Source organism: Podarcis tiliguerta (assembly GCF_965153285.1).
Source record: "Podarcis tiliguerta genome assembly, chromosome: 13".
Classification (NCBI taxonomy): Eukaryota; Metazoa; Chordata; class Lepidosauria; order Squamata; family Lacertidae; genus Podarcis; species Podarcis tiliguerta.
Window position 1 is genome coordinate 42,485,503 of NC_139546.1, and position 17,369 is coordinate 42,502,871.

At 38.7% G+C, this 17,369-nt stretch overlaps 2 protein-coding genes across 2 annotated transcripts; one reads left to right on the forward strand and one right to left on the reverse strand.

Moving 5' to 3' along the window:
- Window positions 1-307: 307 nt before the first annotated feature.
- Window positions 308-5,518, reverse strand: LOC310662619 (vomeronasal type-2 receptor 26-like; the record flags this gene model as incomplete). Its single annotated transcript, XM_083409564.1, has 5 exons — window positions 308-1,209; window positions 2,543-2,669; window positions 3,470-3,697; window positions 4,511-4,954; window positions 5,357-5,518. 5 exons carry the CDS (start codon window positions 5,516-5,518, stop codon window positions 308-310), a joined length of 1,863 nt encoding a protein of 620 aa, XP_083265690.1.
- A 4,236-nt stretch (window positions 5,519-9,754) lies between these two features.
- On the forward strand, window positions 9,755-16,566 carry LOC310662620 (vomeronasal type-2 receptor 26-like; the record flags this gene model as incomplete). Its single annotated transcript, XM_083409565.1, has 4 exons — window positions 9,755-9,916; window positions 10,319-10,762; window positions 11,575-11,791; window positions 15,665-16,566. 4 exons carry the CDS (start codon window positions 9,755-9,757, stop codon window positions 16,564-16,566), a joined length of 1,725 nt encoding a protein of 574 aa, XP_083265691.1.
- Between the last annotated feature and the right edge of the window lie 803 nt (window positions 16,567-17,369).

Consider the following 17,369-nt stretch of genomic DNA (forward strand, 5'->3'; position numbering starts at 1 on the left):
GTGTACTAGTTCACTCTATGTGTAGATGATTTTGAAGCTCTCCAGAATTTTTCCATTGCCTAGACTGATCTGCTACAAATGTCTTATTGAAAGTGATGTTGGATCGTATCCACAGTTTCAATCCTTCACACAGTCCCAATTCATATAAAAGACACATGTTCCTATATGGAATAACAAGAACATAAATGATATGCTGAATCCTTCTATTATTTATATTTTTTCAACTTCCTGACTAGGAAAGGTGCAATGAGACTGTTAATTGTCAGCAAGGCAAGGTAGCCTAAGACCCAACAAAAACTTCTGTCATTTATATCTTTCTCCGTATCAACTGTTCTCTGTTGTTTAACTCAGGCCTCATCACAATAATGTAGCATTTAGGGGAAAAGATGCAACCCAGCAGGCCAGCACTGGAAGCCAAGATGGAGAAGATCTCCACAGCCACCATGTATTTTCCTCTGGTGCTCAGGTAAGTTGGAATAAAGGAGAGCCAAACGCTGCAGAAGACCAACATGCTGAAGGTGATGAACTTGGCTTCATTGAAACTGTCAGGCAACTTTCTGGCTAAGAAGGCCACAGTGAAGCTGACAATGGCCAGGAAACCCATATAGCCCAAGACACAGTAAAACATGAGGACTGACCCTTCATTACATAGAAATATAATTCCTTCCCTCATTGAGTGCATGTCCACATCGGGGAATGGAGGAGAGATAGTCAGCCAGAGTGCACATATCACTACTTGAGTTTTAGAGGAGGAAAGGACTATAGAATAAGCTAGTCTTTTCCCCACCCATTTCCTGATAGAGGATCCTGGCTTAGTAGCCATGAATGCCAAAACCACTGATATAGTTTTGGCCAAGATGCTAGAGAGGGCCACAGAAAAGATGATACCAAAAGCCGTTTGTCGGAGAAGGCAGGTCACCTTATTAGGTTTTCCAATGAACAACAAAGAACAGAGGAAACACAAGAGGAGGGATGTGAGGAGAATGTAGGTGAGGCTTCTGTTGTTGGCTTTGACGATGGCTGTATCCCGATGCTTAATGAAGATGCCCAGCACCAGAGCTGTGATCAGGGACAATAAAAGTGCAGTGGAAGTTGAAACAATGGTCAGCACTTCATCAAAAGCTAAGAAGTTTGGTATCTTAGGAATGCATAGATCCTGCCCTTTGTTTGGGTATAGATCCTTTGCACAACTTGCACAGTTTTCTAAATCTGAAACGAAGTTAACAAAATATTGAACCAGAATAGTTCCGAATATTAAAATCTGTATCAGCAGCAGTCCACCAAGCATTAAATTTCACCATGCAAAATTTGATACCTTTCTGCCCAAGATTCCTACAAATCCTGCACATAGTCTGGAATTTTCAACAGAAGCAGCATGTTTGTCCTAGATGTACAAGCATTCCCTCATAGCCTGCTGTTAAATACCATAGGTTCTTTATTCCATATATTAATCAGCAATTACAGGTTGTAGAATGAGTGCCATCCCACCAAATCATACTCAAAGTAGTCCCACTGAAAAAGACTTAAGCAATTTGTCAACCAATTAGAGGTTTTCCACTATGAAGTGGTTTATAAATTTTATGAAATAAATACATAAATTGATTTCAGTGAATCGATTCTGAGTATTACTATTGCCCAATAAGTTTTAATACTAGAAAATCCTGATCCCTTATTTTTTAATCCTGAATCATAATGGCATTTTTACTAGCCCTCTTGCTAATGCCATAAAATCTTTATGTGAATGTCCATAGTGATTCTTATATAATTATAGTGGTACCTTGGGTTACGATTCTTCTCTCACATGCTTGGTCTGAATGATTTCAAAATAACAATTCATTATCCTCCAAGCATAAGTCCACTTTCTAGTGTATTGAAATGTTCCAAAAATGTACAAGAATTCCCATGGTACTTGATATTTTGTCTTGGGCAAGCCTCCTTTTATCATCCTGAACAACTTTGCAAAACTTTCTCTGTTTTATGTTGTCTTTACCCGAGTTCCCCATCAGTTGCTGGAAATTCCTTAAGTCTCATAATTGCTTCTCAAGGTCTCCTTCCTCTTTGACATTTGATCCTAGTAAGAATGTCTCTACTGCATGCATTTCTTTCTCTGTATCGTAAGTGTTTTTCAGGATACTTTCTCATACACAAAGCAATTGATTTTTGCAATGTGCCTGAGAATTCAGCTAGAAGCTTTTCCATTATGGGTTGGATTGAGATTCATGGTTTATCCAAACTTCCTCTTCTCTCTCAATACCAGAAATTAAATATACCATCAATGGAAGCTCCTTTTATGGATTCTAAATCACAGGTTCAGCCATTATTACACTATGCTAACTGTGAATTTATTTCGGTTAAAATGTATTATATGCACAATATTTTCCTATATGAAGAAACTGTACCTAAATGAACACTGAGAACAATGTACAACAACATAATTTTAAGAAATGTGCCAAGTTAATTATAACAAACTTGCAAAACAGTCTCTCATATTTTACTTCAGTAACTTGGGCAATCTGGTCTACCATAAAATAACATGTCCTACCCTTCTCGTTTGAGACCATCCCATCTGGACATGGAGCACAATCATAGCAGCAAAATTTCTCTCCTTCTCTCTTTTTCTTCCCATAACCAGGTTGGCAGATGCCATTACATTCTGAAAGGGGTGGCACCTATCCAAAAATATCGGAAATTTAGCATTGAATAAAGTTAAGGGAAGAGTTTAGTATTAAATAGTTTGTAGAATTCTTCGTCCATCTGATATCTATCATGCTTTAAGCAATAGTACACAGGGGCACATTCCTTCTGTATTCAAACTCAGAAAGAGACAAAGTCCTATACTGACTCTTATAAACTAGATTTGCATGTCATTGAATGTTACAGACTGAAGGCTTGACTCATAAATCTCACATAAAGTAATTACAGGAAACATCTATTTTCTGTAATACATGTTAGGCCCTGCCAACATTTTGTTGTCATTCCTTATTTCTTTATACCTTTTTATACTGCTCTATCAGGCAATGTCCTCTCTTGGTGGCTTAAAAACATACACCATATGCAAATACAATCTCAATAAAACAATATTATATAAAACACAACCTACAACCTATAAATCAGCTTATATCAGCAGCCAGGTGGAACGGAAGCGTTTTCATCCTATTTCTGAAGGACAATAGTGACAAAGACAAATGAACATCTCAAGGGAAGTATTTCCACAGACCAGGGGCCACCACAGAAAACGTCCTTTCCCTAGAAGCTGTGTATGTACAGTGCTGTACTGCTGAGCTCTGCCTAAAAAGCAGAACGACCAATAATGATCTTAAGGAGTTGGGTGTGCTCACGTGCGTAAAGAGACTTCTTCAAATGATACCTTACCACCAATGAAATATTCACTTTTCATATACATGCGAGATATTAATAATAATAATAATAATAATAATAATAATAATAATAGTAATGCATTATTATCCACCTGAGTCAAACTTCTGTGCCATTCAATTCTGGCCTCATCAATGGTGAATTCTTTCCCAGGAGGAGCCTGAGGGTCCAGCCTTCCCACTTTGACTCTGACATAGGATTTATTTGGGAATGTGATCAAATTTGTAATATCAAATCCAGCGTCCAATTCTCCATGTTCATTCAATGTAATTTCATCTCCAGCACTGTTGTTGAATGACATTCCTTGAAGAAATGAATGGAGCTAGGTGGAAAGTGAAAGAGAATCAAAAGGACTAACAAAAATAGGAATTGGTTATTGAAATAGCTTTCCTAGATGGATTTTACTTATTTTTGTTTTTCAGAGAACCTTTACAATTCACAATGCAAAGTTTCTGACTTTCAGTAGCCGACAAAGGAAAAGAGTGGAAAATCATGAATCAATTTAAATTCAGTTCAAGTTGCTGTCGAGAGAACTTTCAAAAAGAATAATAGAGGATAAGTTAGGGCATAAACATTATCATCTGAAGGGAAGGGAAGAATCTGAAAAGCATGACAAGAGCTGGGTGCTCATTTTCTCTAGAAATTGCTTTGGTAATGGAATACTGGTATCACAGAACTGTCAGTACAGAAACATTACCTTCCAGGGTTCCACTTTCTGATAAAATAGCTTGTCTCCACCCTCCATTTTTCTGAAGTTGGTTTTAGTTGAGGAAGTCATATGAAGGGCTTGTGCCAGAGCATAGACAGCATTATAGATACTGTAGCTATGGCCAGTCATGCTCATTTCAAAAAATGGTGCAGGAAGGCTCTCCAGCATCTCCTCCCCAGTACATCTGTCTGCTGGCCCAGTGGAATTTGAAAGTGAACAACTAAATGCTTGTTCCCAGAAATCGTTGATAAAACCATCTGCCTCTGCCCATGAAAGATTTATATTCTTAAGAAATTCTTGGAAATCCCGAAGCTCCTTTGCATGAATTGAGAAGCAGATAGAACCATGAAACATTTGTCTATCAACCTCTGTAATCTTTTGAAAGGTATACAATGTAAAATCAATTTGGGCTGTTGTAATCCAAACCTTTTCTGGAGATAACATCTTTTTATACTGTGGATTGATTTGTTGAAGTATCTTGACTACTCCTATAACACCTCCCAACCATCGAACAGTTGCACTTTCTCCATATATAATAACTGCATTTGCTTTGCTTTTCATGAAAGTTGGCAAATTATTCAGTAGGTCATCAACCATTTCAAGTCCATTACCTGAGAAATATATATGTTTTTGAACTCTTTCTGTGAATGCTGAACATATTCCATGCTTGGAAAGTATTGGCTCTATGGTCTGCAAGAATGTTTCTCCACCTTGGTCGTTTATAGCAATGAGCCCGACCCATTTCCATCTGAAATGCAGAAGTAACTGGATAATTCCCTGATACTGAAGGCCTTCGTTGGGAACCATGCGGTAAAAGGAAGGGAACTTTATCTGATCAATGGCTGCTGGTTCAAATGAACCATATGAAATCTAAAACAACAATCGGACATTTTAGAGTGGAATCAGTGGTCCATAATCCTTACATTTATTATTTTTTCCCCTTTACACTGCAATCTTATAAATTTCCATCAATTTAAGCAAAACTCTGCATTATTTTATAGGGACAGACAGACACACCCACTCACTTTTGCCCACTCATATCACTTTGTGCAACAATTCCCCTTACATACAATAGAGTTAATTTAATAGAATTCAGAAAGCCATCTTGCCCTTATCATTCACATCTCTAATTATCCATGTTATCCCCCCCCCCCCAATCAGTTCCACATAATTCAGCTTTTACTTTCCCCCCTTCAAGTTCCTACTGGAAGGAGAGTGAATTATAGTGGAAGATTAAAGGAAATCCCTCTTATCCCCAGGCTCAAATCCTACCTGTGGAATCCTGTAAAGACCTAAAATGTCTGCCAAGCGTGAAGAAATATCAGAATCAAGTCCCCCAATTACTCCTAATACTTTATTCTGAATGCCACATTTGTAGTTTGGGACAAAGTGATGTGATTTAAAGAGCAGGTCCAGAGTGGAACGATAGGTCATCCTTGAATCAGAATAGCTGTCGTAGATGTGGAACCCAAGAGTGACATTGGGCAGGATCCTGGGATTATCATTGATCTCATCAACAGCAAACACCAAGGCTAGGATGTGCTGGTAAAACTTGGTCACCACGCTGCAAATAAAGTGGCTGGCTATTTCATGGGACTTTTGAACAGTACACAAAGTAGCTTTGTCTCAGTAGTAGTCTACTCTAATCTGAACGATTAAACTGTCAGAGTATACATATAGGATACAACCAGCAGAGTTAGTCATTAATGAAGCTCTGTAACAAAGGATGAAAATGCACCCTGACTCCATTTTACTGGATTGTGCTTCCAAAAAGATAGGCCCGTTTTGAGCAGTCTGTAGCTCAAATCGGATTTTTAATCTCTCAGCAGATATAGACTGTGGAGATGTCTATAGAGAATGGATAGATTGTCTTGAATTTCACTTCATGAGTGCTGTCCATTTTGTTCTTTATCACCATTGAGCTTCAGCTACAAATGCCTACTGAAGTGTGCTACAGTTTTTGGAACTATTACCACATTTGGAGAGTTCCTGAACCTGCAAAAACTTCCTCCAGTACTGGACCTCTGTGTGTATCTTTAGAATCCAGCTTTTTATAGGTTGAAACCCAGGGTTAAGTGAACATAAAAGGAATGTGATAAGCTGCTTCATATTCAGCACACCAAAGTCAGTATTTTCTTTACAGGCTGCCAGCTAATGTATTCTCCAGTGTTTCAGGGAAGGGTATTTTCTAATCCCATATTTGAAAAACCTGGGACTGAACCTGGGACCTTTGGCATGCACAACCTGAGCTGTACTGTTGAGCTCTGCTCTCTTCTGTAAATGAAGTGTTATATTTTTGCTCTCGTTCCCACTTTTCCCTTAGCAAGTTGTTTCATTACACAAATGCCTGCTCCCTTCTAGGATGCTTTAAGCCTCTCATTCTGTACTACAGTGCATCCCTTTTTCTGGTAACCACATTCTATTGGAGATTTAAAATGAAAAGATAGTATGAAATAATATATGTGTATTTCCTCACTACATTTTACTCTTCATAGGTTGAAAGCCTAATGATAACCTGTAGGTTGAAAATTTAGGAGATGGGATTTTAAGCCAAGTCTCTCTATGTGCATATATTTCAAAGACTCATCAATGATTAACCATCAACCTCACACCCTGATTTTTGCTGGAAGTCACTGATTATTAGGAGATAATATTAGTCTGACCCAGAGAATATGGACAATTAATTAATAATAATAATTAAATCCACTGCCCAATGTTTAGTATGAATAACTCAAACTAGCTAACCGAAAAGTTATTTTATTATTTTCAAAACCTAAACAGGATTATTATTTCAATTCAGTACAACTAAGAAAATTCACAACAGCCAAAACTAGTTGAATATATACATTTCCGCAGGAAAAGATTGACAACAAACATCTCAGGCAGAGAAAGTACCAAGGAATCATTTAACCCCAAGGTCCTTTTTGAAGAGGCAGAGAACACACTATTAATAATAATTAATAATTACACGTTATGTGTGATAAGCCAGATGAACAATTTTGTAGTCTTACTACATTTTATGCAAGAACCCATTGCACAATTTCAGTACATTAAAAAGATCCACAGCACATCTCAGTTGAAAATAAAATTGCACGTACTATAATGCATGAAAAAGAAGAGGCAATTTAGAGTCACTAAGTGTTGTGGACAGGTGGACATTCTACAGATTTGATGCATTTACTGTAAAGCATTATCTAAAAATGGTACACCAGAAATTTCGACAGAGTGAATAAAATGAAAATTATCAGGGATTTCAGGAGTACAAAATGCAGAATCATTTAAAGGGTTTGAGTGGCAAAATTAAACTTGGAGGAAAAAATGTATGACATTAAATCCACAAGAGGATAATAAAACATTCAACTTTTAAAGGACACAGCAAGTTCGATCTTGTCAAACCAGAATGAACCTTAGATTGCAATTTTAAATAGAACAGCCAGCACATTTGGCCTCATTTGTTTGTTATCATCTGAAATACCTTGGGGTCTGCATGTTGGTCATTTTATGTGTCATCCACAGTTTTTTCCTCATCTCATCACAATATAATTTTTAAAACTGCCCCCCCCCCCTTTCCTTCCTGGCACCTCCTAACAAATAAAGCAGGAACGTTGGGAGTCACAAGCTGGTGAGTGAGGAAAAAGCTAATGGCAAGAGTCAAGAGTTGTTAGGGCTACACCTTTTTCTCTGTCTCCCTGTGATTTATTTCCCATCTCCTGCTTTTCCCCATTCCTCTCTCCCTCTCCCTCCCAGATGTTTCACTTCTCCGCTTGCCTTCTCCTCCATGCCACCCATATGCTATTAAGCTGAGGCCCATGGGGTAAAAGTTGTCCACTCCTGAAATAAAGAACTATAAAGCTTGAACATGTCTGAAAATTTGGGTGAAATACAAAAGCTGCCCCATACTCCCCTAACATAATGACTGGCTTATCACACATAACCTGTAATTATTAATAGTGTGTTCTCTGCCTCTTCAAAAAGGACCTTGAGGTTAAATGGGTCTTTGGTACTTTCTCTGCCTGAGATGTTTGCTGTCAATCTTTTCCTGCGGAAATGTATATATTCAACTAGTTTTGGCTGTTGTGAATTTTCTTAGTTGTACTGAATTGAAATAATAATCCTGTTTAGGTTTTGAAAATAATAAAATAATGTTTCTGTTAGCTAGTTTGTGTTATTCATACTAAACATTGGGCAGTGGATTTAATAATAATTATTAATTAATTGTCCATTTTCTCTGAGTCATACTAATATTATATCCTAATAATCAGCGACTTCCAGCAAAAATCAGGGTGTGAGGTTGATGGTTAATCATTGATAAGTCATATATGCACACAGAGAAACTTGGCTTAAAATGCCCATTTCCTAAATGTACTTCAACCTACAGGTTTTCATTAGGCTTTCAACCTATGAAGAGTAAGATATAGTGAGGAAATTTCATACTATCTTTTCATTTTAAATCTCCAATAGAATGTGGTTACCAGCAAAGGGGATGTGCTGTAGAACAGAATGAGAGGCTTAAAGCATCCTAGAAGGGAGCAGGCATTTGTGTAATGAAACGACTTGCTAAGGGAAAACTGGGAATGAGAGCAAAAATATAACACTTTTCCTTTACGGAACAGAGCAGAGCTCAACAGTAAAGCACAGATTGTGCATGCCAACGGTCCCAGGGTCAGTCCCTGGTTTTTTAAATATGGGATTAGAAAATACCCTTCTCTGAAATACTGGAGAATACTTTAGCTGGCAGCCTGTAAAGAAAATACTGACTTTGGTGTGCTGAATATGAAGCAGCTTATCACATTCCTTTTATGTTCACTTAACCCTGGGTTTCAACCTATAAAAAGCTGGATTCTAAAGATACACACAGAGGTCCAGTACTGGAGGAAGTTTTTGCAGGTTCAGGAACTCTCCAAATGTGGTAATACAGTGGTACCTCAGGTTAAGTACTTAATTCGTTCCGGAGGTCTGTTCTGAACCTGAAACTGTTCTTAACCTGAAGCACCACTTTAGCTAATGGGGCCTCCTGCTGCCGCCGCGCCACTGGAACCTGATCTCTGTTCTTATTATGAAGCAAAGTTCTTAACCTGAAGCACTATTTCTGGGTTAGCGAAGTGTGTAACCTGAAGCGTATGTAACCCGAGGTACCACTGTAGTTCCAAAAACTGTAGCACACTTCAGTAGGCATTTGTAGCTGAAGCTCAATGGTGATAAAGAACAAAATGGACAGCACTCATGAAGTGAAATCCATGACAATCTATCCATTCTCTATAGACATCTCCACAGTCTGCTGAGAGATTAAAAATCCAATTTGAGCTACAGACTGCTCAAAACGGGCCTATCCTTATGGAAGCACAATCCAGTAAAATGGAGTCAGGGTGCATTTACATCCATTGTTACAGAGCTTCATTAATGACTAACTCTGCTGGTTATATCCTATATGTATACTATGACAGTTTAATCGTTCAGATTAGAGTAGACCACTACTGAGGCAAAACTACTTTGTGTACTGTTCAAAAGTCCCATGAAATAGCCAGCCACTTTATTTGCAGAGTGGTGACCAAGTTTTACCAGCACATCCTGGCCTTGGTGTTTGCTGTTGATGAGATCAATGATAATCCCAGGATCCTGCCCAATGTCAGTCTTGGGTTCCACATCTACGACAGCTATACTGATTCAAAGATGACCTATCGTTCCACTCTGGACCTGCTCTTTAAATCATATCACTTTGTCCCAAACTACAAATGTGGCATTCAGAATAACATAATAGGAGTAATCGGAGGACTTGAGTCTGATATTTCTTCACACTTGGCAGACATCTTAAGTCTTTACAAGATTCCACAGGTAGGACTTGAGCCTGGGGATAAGAGGGTTTTCCTTTAATCTTCCACTACAATTCACTCTCTTTCCAGTAGGAACTTGAAGGGGGGAAAGTAAAAGCTGAATTATGTGGAACTGATTGGGGGGGGGGGTATAACATGGATAATCAGAGATGTGAATGATAAGATCAAGATGGCTTTCTGAATTCTATTAAATTAACTCTATTGGATGTAAGGGGAATTGTTGCACAAAGTGATATGAGTGAGCAAAAGTGGGTGGGTGTGTCTGTCTGTCCCTATAAAATAATGCAGAGTTTTGCTTAAATTGATGGAAATTTATAAGATTGCAGTGTAAAGGGGAAAAAATAATAAATGTAAGGATTATGGACCAGTGATTCCACTCTAAAATGTCTGATTGTTGTTTTAGATTTCATATGGTTCATTTGAACCAGCAGCCATTGATCAGATAAAGTTCCCTTCCTTTTACCGCATGGTTCCCAATGAAGGCCTTCAGTATCAGGGAATTATCCAGTTACTTCTGCATTTCAGATGGAAATGGGTCGGGCTCATTGCTATAAACGACCAAGGTGGAGAAACATTCTTGCAGACCATAGAGCCAATACTTTCCAAGCATGGAATATGTTCAGCATTCACAGAAAGAGTTCAGAAACATTTATATTTCTCAGGTAATGCACTTGAAATGCTTGATGACCTACTGAATAATTTGCCAACTTTCATGCTGAACAAGGCCAAAGCAGTTATTATATATGGAGACAGTGGAACTGTTCGATGGTTGGGAGGTGTTATAGGAGTAGTCAAGATACTTCAACAAATCAATCCACAGTATAAAAAGACGTTATCTCCAGAAAAGGTTTGGATTACGACAGCCCAAATTGATTTTACATTGTATACCTTTCAAAAGATTACAGAGGTTGATAGACAAATGTTCCATGGTTCTATCTGCTTCTCAATTCATGCAAAGGAGCTTCGGGATTTCCAAGAATTTCTTAAGGATATAAATCTTTCATGGGCAGAGGCAGATGGTTTTATCAACGATTTCTGGGAACAAGCATTTAGTTGTTCACTTTCAAAATCCACTGGGCCAGCAGACAGATGTACTGGGGAGGAGATGCTGGAGAGCCTTCCTGCACCATTTTTTGAAATGAGCATGACTGGCCATAGCTACAGTATCTATAATGCAGTTTATGCCTTGGCACAAGCCTTACATATGACTTCCTCAACTAAAACCAGCTTCAGAAAAATGGAGGGTGGAGACAAGCTATTTTATCAGAAAGTGGAACCATGGAAGGTAATGTTTCTGTACTGACAGTTCTGTGATACCAGTATTCCATTAACAAAGCAATTTCTAGAGAACATGAGCACCCAGCTCTTGTCATGCTTTTAAATTCCACCCTTCCCTTCAGATGATAGTGTGTATGCCCTAACTTATCCTCAATTATTCTTTTTGAAAGTTCTTTTGACAGCAACTTGAACTGAATTTAAATTGATTCATGATTTGACACTCCCTTCCTTTGTCAACTACTGAAAGTCAGAAACTTTGCATTGTGAATTGTAAAGGTTCTCTGAAAGACAAAAATAAGTAAAATCCATCTAGGAAAGCTATTTCAATAACCAATTCCTATTTTTGTTAGTCCATTTGATTCTCTTTCACTTTCCACCTAGCTCCATTCATTTCTTCAAGGAATGTCATTCAACAACAGTGCTGGAGATGAAATTACATTGAATGAACATGGAGAATTGGACGCTGGATATGATATTACAAATTTGATCACATTCCCAAATAAATCCTACGTCAGAATCAAAGTGGGAAGGCTGGACCCTCAGGCTCCTCCTGGCAAAGAATACACCATTGATGAGGCCAGAATTGAATGGCACAGAAGTTTGACTCAGGTGGATAATAATGCAATTATTGTTGTTGTTGTTGTTGTTGTCTAGCCAGATCTTCCCAGCCACTCTGGGTGCTTTCCAACAGGTTATTAAAAACAAAAAAAAAGTTAATCATTAAAAACTTCCCTAAATAGGGCTGCATTCAGATGTCTTCTAAAAGTCAAGATAGTTGTTTATTTCCTTGACATCTGGTGGGAGGGCGTTCCACAGGGCAGGCACCACTACCGAGAAGGCTCTCTGCCTGGTCCCCTGTAACCTGATTTCTCACATTGAGGGAACTGCCGGAAGGCCCTTGAAGCTGGACCTCAGTGTCTGGGTAGAATAATGGGGGTGGAGATGCAACTTCACATATTCAGGTATTCATTGTCATCCAGAAAATGATATGAACTATAAGCAACTCCCCACTTATGCACAATCTACTTGCATATGACTTCATGCTTGTGCAGTACGGGTAACCCAGAAGTGTCAGGAAAGAGCTGGAAAGTCCTCATGGCTCACGAGGAGACTCTCCCCGTAGCCCAAAAGAAAATCCTCTTAGGCAGTGTTTTTTTCCTGGAAAAATAGGTGCCAGTACTCATCACGAAGTTGTTACAGTAAGTGCCACACTTTTTAACAACACAAAAAGAGGTGCCGGTTCATACCCTTTGTACCCTCTTGGGGGGGGGGGGAGCACTGCTCTTAAGGCTCTAAAAGGGTCTCCTTGAAAGCCAGAGGTACAGTGGGACTTTGTTGAGGCTTCTCAGCCTCCTCACCTGATGGGCTCTGGGGAGGATCGCCTCATGAGTCATGGCAACTCTGCAGGGTGCTCTCCACTTACATGCATTTCACTTACCGTATTTTTCGCTCTATAAGACGCACCAGACCACAAGACGCACCTATTTTTGGAGGAGGAAAACAAGAAAAAAAATATTCTCAATCTCAGAAGCCAGAACAGCAAGAGGGATCACTGCACAGTGAAAGCAACAACCTCTTGCTGTTCTGGCTTCTGGGATAGCTGTGCAGCCTGCATTCGCTCCATAAGACACACACACATTTCCCCTTGCTTTTTAGGAGGGAAAAAGTGAGTCTTATAGAGCAAAAAATATGGTATGTGTGTGGGAGCCCAAAACGTAGCCCCCCCCCCCAATTTGGAGAGTCGCTTGTAATTTTAAAAAAGCATTTCTTAACATAATGCATGATTAAAATTGAATATCAGTGTAATGCCATATTTTATGGGCATATTGTAGACATGGCTTTTATATGAAAGGTGAATATTTCATTGGTGGCAAGGTATCATTTGAAGAACTCTCTTTATGCACATGAGTACGCCCAACTCCTTAAGATCCATATTGGTGGTTCTGCTTTTTAGGCTACTCTTTAAATGAGTTATGTACATACACAGCTACTAGGGACAGGACTTTTTTGTGGTGGCTCCTGGTCTATGGAAATACTTCCCTTGAGATGTTCATTTGGCTTTGTCACTGTTGTCCTTCAGAAATAGGATGAAAATGCTTCTGTTCCACCTGGCTGCTGGTATAAGCTGATTTAGAGGTTGTAGGTTGTGTTTTATATAATATTGTTTTATTGAAATTGTATTTGCATATGGTGTATGTTTTTAAGCCACCAAGAGAGGACATTGCCTGATAGAGCAGTATAAAAAGGTATAAAGAAATAAGGAATGACAACAAAATGTTGGTAGGGCCTAACATGTATTAGAGAAAATAGATGTTTCCTGTCATTACTTTATGTGAGATTTATGAGTCAAGCCTTCAGTTTGTAACATTCAACGAAATGCAAATCTAGTTTATAAGGCTTAGTATAGAACTTTGAATCTTTCTGAGTTTGAATACAGAAGAAATGTGCCCCTATGTACTATTGCTTAAAGCATGGTAGATATCAGATGGACGAAGAATTCTACAAACTATTTAATACTAAACTCTTCCCTTAACTTTATTCAGTGCTAAATTTCCAATATCTTTGGATAGGTGCCACCCCTTTCAGAATGTAATGGCATCTGCCAACCTGGTTATGGGAAGAAAAAGAGAGAAGGAGAGAAATTTTGCTGCTATGATTGTGCTCCATGTCCAGATGGGATGGTCTCAAACGAGAAGGGTAGGACATGCTATTTCATGGTAGACCAGATTGCCCAAGTTACTGAAGTAAAATATGAGGGACTGTTTTGCAAGTTTGTTATAATTAACTTGGCACATTTCTTAAAATTATGTTGTTGTACATTGTTCTCAGTGTTCATTTAGGTACAGTTTCTTCATATTTTCTGTTACAGTGGTACCTCGGGTTAAGTACTTAATTCGTTCCGGAGGTCTGTTCTTAACCTGAAACTGTTCTTAATCTGAAGCACCACTTTAGCTAATGGGACCTCCTGCTGCCACCAGAGCCCGATTTCTGTTCTCATCCTGAAGCAAAGTTCTTAACCCGAGGTACTATTTCTGGGTTAGCGGAGTCTGTAACCTGAAGCATATGTAACCCAAAGTACCACTGTAGTCATCTTCAGGAAAATATTGTGCATATAATACATTTTAACACAAACAAATTCAGTTAGCATAGTGTAATAATGGCTGAACCTGTGATTTAGAATCCATAAAAGGAGCTTCCATTGATGGTATATTTAATTTCTGGTATTGAGAGAGAAGAGGAATTTTGGATAAACCATGAAACTCAATCCAACCCATAATGGAAAAGCTTCTAGCTGAAGTCTCAGACACATTGCAAAAATCAATTGCTTTGTGTATGAGAAAGTGTTCGGAAAACACTTATGATCCTAGAAAGAAATGCATGCAGTGGAGACATTCTTACTAGGATCAAATGTCAAAGAGGAAGGAGACCTTGAGAAGCAATTATGAGACTTAAGGAATTTCCAGCAACTGAGGAGGAACTCGGTTAAAGACAACATAAAACAGAGAAAGTTCAAGTTTTGCAAAAGTAGTTCAGGATGATAAAAGGAGGCTTGCCCAAGACAAAATATCAAGTACCATGGGAATTCTTGTACATTTTTGGAACATTTCAATACACTAGAAAGTGGACTTATATTTGGAGGATAATGAATTGTTATTTTGAAATCATTCAGACCAAGCATGTGAGAGAAGAATCATATGGGACACAGTCTTATGGAAAACATGGGCAAGACTCAATACATATTGACAAGGGATGAGCACCCAGGCAGAAGCTATGGTGGACCATGTTGCTGTCTGTGTCCTTCCTTTCAGCTTGTGATCTGCCTTGGAACAAGAATGAGAAGTTATGAAAGCCTTAGTAGAGATAAAGTGGGAATCTATATAAAAAAATAAACTTATGCAGCACAGATTAGCCAAACTAGTACAACATGTAGGGATTAATATTTCAAACACAAACCAGTAATTACATAAGAATCACTATGAGCATCGCATAAAGATTTTATGGCATTAACAAGAGGGCCAGTAAAAATGCCGTTATTATTCAGGATTAAAAAATAAGGGATCAGGATTTTCTAGTATTAAAATGTATTGGGCAATAGTAATACTCAGAATAGACCCACTGAAATCAATCTATGTATTTATTCCATATTACTTAAGTCTATTTATTTCAGTAGGACTACTTTGAGTATGATTTGGTGGGATGGCACTCATTCTACAACCTGTAATTGCTGATTAATATATCGAATAAAGAACCTATGGTATTTACAAGCAGGCTATGACGGAATGCTTGTACATCTAGGACAAACATGCTGCTTCTGTTGAAAATTCCAGACTATGTGCAGGATTTGTAGGAATCTTGGGCAGAAAGGTATCAAATTTTGCATGGTGAAATGTAATGTTTGGTGGACTGCTTCTGATACAGATTTTAATATTCGGAACTATTCTGGTTCAATATTTTGTTAACTTCTTTTCAGATTTAGAAAATTGTGCAAGTTGTGCAAAGGATCTATACCCAAACAAAGGCCAGGATCTATGCATTCCTAAGATACCAAACTTCTTAGCTATTGATGAAGTGCTGACCATTGTTTCAACTTCCACTGCACTTTTATTGTCCCTGATCACAGCTCTGGTGCTGGGCATCTTCATTAAGCATCGGGATACAGCCATAGTCAAAGCCAACAACAGAAGCCTCACCTACATTCTCCTCATCTCCCTCCTCTTGTGTTTCCTCTGTTCTTTGTTGTTCATTGGAAAACCTAATAAGGTGACCTGCCTTCTCCGACAAACGGCTTTTGGCATCATCTTCTCTGTGGCCCTCTCTAGCATCTTGGCCAAAACTATATCAGTAGTTTTGGCATTCATGGCTACTAAGCCAGGATCCTCTATCAGGAAATGGGTGGGGAAAAGATTGGCTTACTCCATAGTCCTTTCCTGCTCTAAAACTCAAGTAGTGATATGTGCACTCTGGCTGACAATCTCTCCTCCATTCCCAGATTTGGACATGCACTCAATGAGGGAAGGAATTATATTTCTATGTAATGAAGGGTCAGTCCTCATGTTCTACTGTGTCTTGGGTTATATGGGTTTCCTGGCCATTGTCAGCTTCACTGTGGCCTTCTTAGCCAGAAAGTTACCTGACAGTTTCAATGAAGCCAAGTTCATCACCTTCAGCATGTTGGTCTTTTGCAGTGTTTGGCTCTCTTTCATTCCAACTTACTTGAGCACCAGAGGAAAATACATGGTGGCTGTGGAGATCTTCTCCATCTTGGCTTCCAGTGCTGGATTACTGGCTTGCATCTTTTCCCCTAAATGCTACATTATTGTGATGAGGCCTGAGTTAAACAACAGAGAGCAATTGATACGGAGAAAGATATAAATGACAGAAGTTTTTGGGGGGTCTTAGGCTACCTGGCCTTGCTGACAATTAACAGTCTCATTGCACCTTTCCTAGTCAGGAAGTTGAAACAAATGTAAATAATAGAAGGAATCATATTATCATTTATGATCTTGTTATTCCACATAGGAACATATGTTTTTCATTTGAATTGGGACTATGTGAAGGATTTAAACTGTGGATACGATCCAATATCACTTTCAATAAGACATTTGAAGCAGATCAGTCTAGGCACAGGAAAAAATCTGTAGCGCTTCAAAATAATCTACACATAGGGTGAACGGGTACTTCAACACTTCTTGAATCTCACACCTGAGTAGACACAGGATGAATTAAATGACTGGTTTTGCTTTAGGAAGTGCTCCAGGCACAGAAGGCTCTAAGATCTGAAGTATCTCTGAAAGAAAAAAATCACACAAAGCATGAGACCTTTATCTACATACCATAACTTTCTTTACACCAGGAATAGCCAATCTAATACGCTCCAGAAATTGTTGGACTAGAACTCCCTTCAGCCTACCACTGACCATTATTATCAAGGATGAGGGTATCCATAGTGCAACAATATCCAGAGGGAACCATATTAGATGTTACTGATTTACACTAGTAGGGCAAGCCTTTCAGTCTACTGAATTACATTTCTTATCTGAGTGAAAGACTGGTGGCAAGGAGCTTCTCAACCATGTCAGATTGCCTCAGATCAGATGTGTTGTTTCTAAAGTGGTTAGACACTATTAACCAGTGTCCCTACCTCCTGATAACGTTAGAACTCTCTCCAGAATTGT